The sequence below is a fragment of the Pectinophora gossypiella genome, chromosome Z (assembly GCF_024362695.1).
Source record: "Pectinophora gossypiella chromosome Z, ilPecGoss1.1, whole genome shotgun sequence".
Taxonomy (NCBI): Eukaryota; Metazoa; Arthropoda; class Insecta; order Lepidoptera; family Gelechiidae; genus Pectinophora; species Pectinophora gossypiella.
Genome location: NC_065433.1, coordinates 5561893 through 5571466, shown reverse-complemented (window position 1 = coordinate 5571466; position 9574 = coordinate 5561893). Strand labels below are relative to the sequence as shown.

General features: G+C 36.6%; 1 protein-coding gene across 1 annotated transcript; it reads right to left on the bottom strand.

Moving 5' to 3' along the window:
* Positions 1–7826: 7826 nt before the first annotated feature.
* On the bottom strand, positions 7827–8510 carry LOC126380241 (alpha-(1,3)-fucosyltransferase 11-like). Its single transcript, XM_050029507.1, has 2 exons — positions 8085–8510; positions 7827–7877 (listed from the first exon to the last, which is right to left on the bottom strand). Exons 1-2 carry the CDS (start codon positions 8508–8510, stop codon positions 7827–7829), a joined length of 477 nt encoding a protein of 158 aa, XP_049885464.1.
* Between the last annotated feature and the right edge of the window lie 1064 nt (positions 8511–9574).

Sequence of the window (9574 nt, the reverse complement as noted above, 5' to 3'; positions counted from 1 at the left end):
AGGTACTTAATGACGACGAATGATGAGACCTAAGCCCCTACCCTCGGAGCAGACTCCTACTCCGAACCCCAAACGAATTAGCAGAAAAGTCCGCATAAACTTTCGAGTTATGAAGCGGCTCGTTGGCATGAAGCGAAAATAGATAGGTACACTTAGTTTATTGAATATTCCGATATAATAATAACACTATTGCGAATGTTTTCCGACTAACTTAATGCGATCATTAACCACAAAATACAACTTCGTATTATAATTATTTAGATTATTCAATGAAGAAAGCAACCGTCCCATTCCCGTTCCCGCCAAGAAGTCCTCAAACATAGAATAACGTCTTACACCTTCCCCCCGCGAAAAGTGGTAGAAAAAATTTAATTGACTGTATTGACAACTCTCCTCCGGTCTGCGCAGGTCCTTGTTGCTCTATGATTTAAAGCGTCATGGTAAATATGATATTTTTTTTACCAAGATCCTTCTTTTTAATTTAGGAATGTTAAATCTTTTTTTATTAAATGACAACACTGACATCTCAATCACAGCTAAACTAGCTGTCCGCCGGTGACTTCGTCCCCGTGGACGTCGGTTATTGCATTGCCTTCATTTAGCCCGCCCCTGGAATCCACTCCCAATTTGTTCTTGGAAGGTACTTTATCTGCTTTCCTATATTTCGATCTGTCTACAGTATATCTACGTCGACTACTACAACAACACAATGGCAATTATCTTATCGTAATCGTTCCAAAAGTAGATTGAGTTTTAGTTGAAAGAAAGAAGAGATTCTTTTTGTGCTAATAATAAAAATATTTATTTATTTATTTTAGCCACAATTACACAGCAGAGAGGATCGAAAATAATTAATTTAAACCTTATATCTGAAAATAGATATCAGCACAGGGGTTTTCTGAAAATGGCACATCGAAGCAATTCGTCTAAAAAAGCAATAATGCAATTTACATTCGCGAAACTTACTTAATTGGGGAACTTAGCCTGGCAAGTCCCTTGTTAAGCCACTTTAAAGTAACAGACAGACATACTTTAAACTACGTATATTTTATTATGATGGATACTGTCAAAACCATAAGAAAATGTGAATTATATTATTTTTGAATAATAGTTTGCCTGTCTCTTATCTGGGCAAATTAAATAAAAAAATCTCTTTGACTGTCAATTCATGGTCGATTCTGGTCAATTACAGTTCTTCAAAGATAACTAAATGAAACAAAGAAAGAAAATCTGACCGTTTGTTCCATGTCACGAGTAATTTAACAGATGAAGAGATACAGGTAAAAGGATACTGTAAACATTTTATTTACTCGATATAATTGAAAATAGGTCATTAGAAATTTACAGAGGTTAATTATTGAATTTTCATTAGGTGTAGTACTGCGTTTTTGTGACTCGTTGAGCGAACTGCTGAAGTGGGTGTAATGGAAATTATGGAATGAGTGCAAGGTTCTGTTTAAGGTTCTAGAGGTAAAATGTCATGTCCAACATAGGATATCTCATTATATGGGCAATTTGATAATGTGTTTTTATAATTATGGTTCATCCATTCGATTATATACATATTTAATATATTGGGTTCATCCATTTGAGGGCTTCAAAACACAAATAAGTATAAACATTTTTAGTTGATTAAAAGTTTAGCTAATTACTAAAAAAAGGATATCATTGCAGATTTCTTTGAAAAATGTCTAAGCAAGATCACCGACAACAATACACTGGCGAGTTTTTTAAACGTGTTCGGGTTTATTTCAAAGTGTCTTTACCCAATAATAATCCTGAAGATATATCCAAAAGTGCTCAAAGGGTACAGTACCATCTCAAAAGTGTTATAGGTGCTGTCATGACCCTTATATTCCTGATATGGTTTATTTTCACTGACCTCACAATTGAGCCAAGGTTCCCGTACACCAATTATTCACAATCCAAGAACAGATCAAAAACACCGGCTATAGTTTGGTATGCAAGTGATACTGTATCTTGGATCCGTTTTAACAGGAATATAACTTGCTATAATCAATCAAGATATTTCCAGTGCGATGTTTTCAGACGAGAATCGAAGCCTGAAAATGCAGAAGCATATTTATTTTATGCACCTTATTTAGAGCACTTCCCTTTACCGAGAACTACTCACACGATCTGGGGACTGCTACACGACGAATCTCCTCTTACTAGATTGATGTTTATGTACGAAAATGCATTGAAATTGTTTAATTTCTCCGCTACTTACAGTAGATATAGTGACGTTCCATTTCCTCTAATGGCCATGAAAGGACTGGATGCTTTGACAAATGCCCAATATTTTATAAATACAGTGCAGAAAAATTCGTTTCTGTCTCAAATTGCTCCCGTGTTATTCATACAGTCAGACTGTAACACTGGCATTAATAGAGATGAGTACGTTGAAGAACTTATGCAATATATTTCCATTGACTCTTATGGTGCTTGTCTTCAGAATAAAAAGCTATCTTTAGGAAGCAAATATATAAATGTAGAAGGAAATTTTGCGTTTCGTTACCATTTATATGGAGATGAACTGCTAAAATTAATAGCTCGATATAAATTCATGATCACAATAGAAAATGGAGTCTGTAACGACTATGTAACTGAAAAGGTCTGGCGTGCGATAGAATTGGGCGTGGTGCCCATTTACTTTGGTTCTCCGTTGATCAGGGACTGGCTGCCGAACAAAAAATCTGCCATACTGCTGGAGGACTATCCTACACCGAAACTGCTCAGCCAACACCTACGCTACCTCTTACAAAACGATACTGCTTACGAGGAATATCTCGAACATAAAACTCTAGGAATAATCTCAAACGACAAACTTATCAGTGAGATCACGGATAGACCTTACCAGAATAACATAAAAGCGATAGTAAAACAGTTTGAATGTTTCATTTGTGAAAAACTTCATGTCCAGAAGACCAGCTTGAACATGGTCACACGTGAGCATTATGACTGCCCTTTGCCTGTTTCAGCGATAACCTTGTCGGTTAATCCGAATAGCTCATGGCTGGAAGCAATAGGCTTCGCCAGACCTAAAGTAGACCATTTATATGAGGAAATATGGAGTTCTGATCGCACTCAACGCCCCTCGAATACAAGTTGGAGTATAGGAGATCCGGGAAGTGGTAAGAATCTTTTTATATTAAAATTTGTTTAAGATTACAATCTTGTGGAAACTGTTTCTCGTTTTAAGTCTACAATAAATGTTTATTTTAGCTTCAAGAATCTGTCAATGTTCTATAATTAATTACAGCCACTATAATAGATATACCTAAATACAAAATAATGATTAAAGAAAGCGCATTGCTACTATTTAAAGTTTTTGTTCTAAAATCATTGCAAAGTAAATTATAATATGTTTCCAGATACTTGATGCTGGTACATTGTGCATGGACGTAAAATTGACACCAGAGATGAGCGAGGGTGTGACAGTGACATCGGCGTAAGGACTTGAGGCCGTATTTTTAAATCGCTCGGCATCAAGACAAAATATATATACCCATTTCAAGTAGCACGTCAGAACTTGTCATATGTTAGATGAGACAGGTATATGGTCCCTGGGCGTCTTGTCGCAGCGCAACTGACCCGTTCTCCACGCCAGCTGAACGACATTACTGGTAGTGCGGGTCCCTGATATGTTCCCAAAGTGAGAATATTCCGGTTGTAAAAACTCTTTAATAGTAATGATACTGGCTGGTTCTCTTTATCTAATTGTTATTTCTTGTACTCTAGCCTTATGTGCCTAAAGGTCAGGTACTAAAGTTCTTTTACTAAGTTGTGCGCCTTTTTACTGCCTGGAGCGTTCCGAAAGAGGGAACATTTCAACGGCACACTCATTACTGGTAGTATTCTTGCCAAAAATTACGTTTTGCGCGGGTAAATGACAATGTTACCATGTGGTCACAATCGTGATAATCTAGTCGCACCACCGCAGCCGCATTCGTCCCACTCATGACTCGCTGACATGCAATGAACAACTAAAGGCAGTGATGGAAAACAAACAAAAACGTGTCGGTGTCCAAGAGAATTGGGTAGTTTCCTAGGTCAAAGATGAGTTATGAACAAATCGAAACGTGACAAAAGAGGTATTCTTTTTTTCTATCTAACTTATTTATGAATTTTATTTAACACTTTCAAGGACAGAGCGTCTAATTACTTTCCGATTCTATAGTGTCATAATATCTATTATGAACCATCAATGACCTATGGTCTCCGCCCGTGAAAGGGTTGAAAATAAGTGCGACATTTTGTCACATTTTTCTATGACGTCACAGGTTGCTTTTTCATACATACACGATTGGGGACTATCAACGTATTAAAATCGGTAAGAATACCACTACCACGCAAAAGTAAGATGATTCATACTTCGGAAAGCACGATAAACCCTGGTTGCTACTTACTAATATACGTCTACTTACTACGTAGACGTTTAATCGTTCAATGCGCCTTAGCAGGGGCCTTTGAGGGCTCAATAGTAACCCTGACACCATTGTGGGGTCAGAATGGTGATTTCCGGCCAAATAGTTAATACGGCCAAATATTAATCTACAAAAAGTCACGTCAAAAAAAGGGTCAAGGGTGTATTATTGCAAATATGTTATGAGTGTTAGTGACACCGTATCGAATACTGACGGGGATGATTCAGACCACGATATCAAGTGGAATATCCTCTCGGAAAATTCATGAAAATTTTAATGTGTTTTTAATTATTTTTAGTTCCATACTTTTGCGACGGAAAATTCCACTTCATATCAACTCAAAATCATGGTCTGAACCATCTCTTAAAGTATTCGTTACGATGTCACTAAAAATGTTATATGAAAGCAATGTACTTAACGGGTTAATGCTTAGATCCATTGTTGTATAATATGTTTAATATAAAAAAAACATGGAATAGAAAATACTTACTTAATCATTTACTTTTCTCTCTAATAATATACAAATCGAGATACCGCTTCTTGTAGTTCGATTACATAAGTCACCCTCTTATTGTGAATAGATGATTTATTTTAATACACAAACAATACTAATAGATTTGTTATTTGTTATACTGAGGGTTAGGTTAGAAAAAACAACTTCTTATTAAAACTTAGAAACATGTTTGAAACATAGGCGACACAAGGAGTAGAGTTTTGGCACTTTTTATGTCCTTATTGCTTATTGCTTGATTACATAATATATTAATCAATAACCACCTTACATGAACGTGGGTTTAAGTATTTGACAGCCAAGTAAAATTAAATCAAATTATCATACAATTCGACTGAACTTTGCTTGGCTGTCATACACTTAAAACCCACGTTCATCCCTGGTTTTTTACCCTCGCGGTGGCGCGACTGAGGAGAAATACTCCTTGGTCGGAAACTTTTTAACGTTCATTCTCTTTTAATGTTTTGATTTGATACTTACACATAGAGCAAAACGGACCTCCGCGTGTAGCTCTATGTACGATCAGTTTTTGGCGGGAACGGGAACGGGACGGTTGCTTTTTTCATTGAATAATCTAAATAATTAATATGAAGTGGTGTTTTGTGGTTAATGATAGCATTAAGTTAGTTGGAAAACATTCGCGATAGTGTTATTATATCGGAATATTGAATAAACAATGTGTACCTATCTATTTTCGCTTCTTGCCAACAAGCCGCTTTATAACTGGAAAGTTTATTGGGGTTCGGAGTAGGAGTCTGCTCTGAGGGTGGAGGCTTAGGTTTCATCATTAATCGTCATCACCTTTCATCATTTCATTAATCATCATCAAGAAAAAAATACATAAGACATGGCTGTATGGGCATAGTTCCCTTTGCCTTGCCCTTCGAGGAAAACCAAAACAAAAAAGCTACTTACTATTTATTTCTTGGAAGACAAGGCAGCATGGTCTTATGATCTTAGCCTGACCCTCAAATGGGCAAAAGGAAAAAAAATACTTCTTGGTTTACTGGTCCAGGCAGGAAGTGTCAATCTCTTCAGACTTCTGATAATCTTCATTAAGTATACCTTTTATATCTAGCAGGTGCTGCTTAATCTCATGGAACCTTATTTTCCATTAAGAAACTATCTAAGTAGGTCGGTTTTATGTACATAGGTACTCGACGCATTTTTATTTTACTTTTTACGGCCCACATGACGTCATCGCGTTAATAAATTGCTAATTACGTCATAAAATAGGGACGGACGTAAGTCAAGTGAATCTGGTTGTGACATAAAATGTTACTGGTTACTGGTTATAAAAAAATGTGTTAGTTATTACTTCTGTTAATGTTATTGTTTAACCGTATTGCATCGCCCCGAATATAATCATTATTACAATTTCTTACACTGTAAAGTTGTCTGAAAGAAGACAATTAGTCAAATCAGTTACTTTTTACTAAACATCAAAACACGAATACTTATGGAATTTATATGAAAAAGCACACTGTGACGTCATAAAAAAACTAACTAGGGATCACAAAGTAATTTTTGTGATATTTCCAACCCGGGACTTCCGGGTCGTGAGCCTAACGCTCAACCACTGGACCATCGAGGCCGTTGGGAAATGCAATAGGCAAACATTATTTAACATATTCTAGGTATTGATATATTATGCTGTCAATTATTAAAGGATAGGGGCGATGTTTGACTATGCGTATGTATCTAAATGTAGTGCAGTGTAGCACCAATCGCCTAATTATTACTACGAATAAAAATAGTATGTATTCAGCACTTGGTTGTTTCAGTTGTCTCTTACGGACCTCCCTATAAGTAATAAGTAATTACATTTACATAACTTAAGCCCTTGTATATATTCCAATTGGGGTAGTCTAGAGGTATACCTATCCATCGCAAGATGAAGTAAGTACCCAGACATCGCCGATCTTTTAAGTAAATTAATTTACTACTTATTGATATTTTTCTAATTTGCATTGCACAAAGGAAAGAGGGGATTCTATGAATATCCCTCGAGGCAAAGTTATAATAGTAGTTTCTTCCCTGTAAAACTTAATTTGACGCGCAAAGCGCCGAACGCCTTACTGCCTGTCTGAATGCCTGTCCATTTAAGTCGGATTTACAACCTAGAGAATGTATTCAAATACAAGCTTCTGGCTATTTCTATTAACAAACTTTTGCTGTTTCACTATTATAAAACAGTTTTCCTAGGTACCTACTTATTTGGAAATTGAAAAAAACGTCGCTACTAACTCTATGAAGTTCAGATTTGGACGTGTTTGTTTATGATGATGGCGATAAAAAGACAAATAGAAAGGATTTATTTTATCTATAAAAGCAATTTTGTTTTTTTTTTATTTGTTGTCATTGCCTAGTTTTTATCAATTTGCAATATTTATTTCCATACCTACTTACAGTTTCAATTCACATTGAAACAATTAGTACTTTATAGTAGATACTTTTGACACCTACGTTAATTGCTTCTGGCACTGCTCACCCTATTTTGGTGAGTTTTTGTGTGACTGTGTGTGTAATTAAATGACTCTTTGGAGATTGGTTCAAGTTAAACGCAAAGTAATCAAAGTATAAATTGTATACTTAGTGCCATCTATCCGCGCACCTAGGTACTACCTATGCTATGAGAAGTCACTAGACTGGTTAGTAGGTATTCACCACATTGACAACGTGTTTCTTGACTGTTGTAACAGATGGCGCTGTTATCATAAAAAATATCGAAGAAATATAAAATGAATATTTCTGAAAGTAACAAGTAAGTAATATCTATTCTTATGTGCTTATAAAATTAGACGAGAACATGCATGCATTTTTTTTTTGCATTCATTTTATGCTGAGCGTTTACCACTGTGAATAAATGCTATGATCAGATCCTACATTCAAACAAGGAGGAAGAGGCGCTCCTCTTCCTCCTTGTTTGAATGTAGGATCTGAGCAAAAACCATTATGACGGGAATTTCTACTCATGCCGGTTGCTGGTGTGCAAACTGCTGCTCCGATTTACTGGCATGCGTATTCCCGCTTTTACCAACAAGTTAATGAAACGTGGTCCAACTTGTGTCAGAGACTCGATGCGAACTATTGTGACTCCAAATTTCATTATAGATGTTATAGACTTTAGGTCTTAAGCCGGCTACCCAATCCTGCCACATACCGTTAGGCTCTGATGAAAAATTCAACGCCGTGATGGCCGGTGGACAGTCGTAGTCTTTCTTCGTCATCATTTGGACATCAATTTTCTTCTTTTCATGGAGTCTCTCACACACAAAACATTCAAACTTTTCAATAATTTTGCTCAAACTGTTTTGGTACGGTCTAGCTGTGATTTCGTCTAAAAGTTTCTTATTAGAAACCAGCCCTAGCGTCTTATGCTCCAAGTATTCATCATAAGCTGTGTCGTTCTGCAGTAAGTAATGAAGGTGTTGACTAAGCAGCTCCGGCGTGGGATAGTCCTCCAGCAGTATGGCTGACTTGTTGTTCGGCAGCCAGTCCCTGACCAGCGGCGAACCGAAGTAGATCGGCACCACACCCACTTCTAACGCGCGCCACAGCTTCTCCGACATATAATCATTACACACCCCATTTTCTATCGCTATCACAAATTTATATCTCGCTAAAAATTGCAACAGCTCTGGATCGTACAAATATTTTCGGTATATATTCCAGTCGTGTTGTAGTGGGTCGGTATAAATTTGATGTAAAGGAAGATTTTTGTTGCGCAGTCTTGCACCGTAGGAATCGACACGTATGTACTTAATTAATTCTTTTACATATTCATCTCTTTCAGTCGAAGCTACCCAATTAGTCTGCATGTACATGACAGGCGAAATATCGGATAGATGAGAATTTTTTGTTGGTGTGTCAAGAAAAAACCGCGTACTCGTCAGTTCTTCTAGACCTCTAAATTTCATTAGAGGAAAAGGTACATTACTGTGTCGACTAAAGGTAGCTGAAAAATTGAATAAATTCAAAGCTTTCTCGTGCAGGTAAATCATGTTGTTGATAGGCGATTCGTCATGTAGCAAACCCCATATAACATCAGAGTTTCTTGGCAGAGGAAACTTTCCTATGAAAGGTGCATAAAATAAATACGCTTCAGGATTATCTGGCTGTGATTGTGGGAGAAATATATCGCACTTTATAATCTTAGTTACGTTGAAGCAACTAATTCTCTTATTTAGCGGTATCCCGACTGCTGGGGTATACCAAACTATTGCAGGTATTCTATCATGATAATCCTGCGGTTCATATTTCGTTGGAGTATCCGATGTATTCATCATCCATATTGTAAAATAACAGAAGTTTGCAACAAATGCTCCCAGAATTATTGACATAAGACAAAATATTTTGAATATACTTTGGTAGCGAGGTGCTAATTCGAAACTTTGATTGACCCCTAACCACTTATAGGGTTCTTGGATATGTATCTGATACTCTTCTTCCTTGGCCATATTAAGTAAACCTGGAAATAATATAAAGTGTGATTACGACTAAAATTAATCCTATTACCTACTGTGTATGTGTGTGAAAGCGTGCGGTGAAAGAAAACATCGTGAGGAAACCCACATTCCAGAGAAATGTATTTTTGGAGGTATGTGACCTAACATGTATTGGGTTGGTTTTCTCT

Coding starts and splice junctions, on each gene's coding strand:
- LOC126380241 (XM_050029507.1), bottom strand. CDS start 8,510: ATGTCGGAGAAGCTGTGGCGCGCGTTAGAAGTGGGTGTGGTGCCGATC. Junction 7,878..8,084: donor ACGGTATGTGGCAGGATTGG/GTAGCCGGCTTA, acceptor GTTTTTGCTCAG/ATCCTACATTCAAACAAGGA.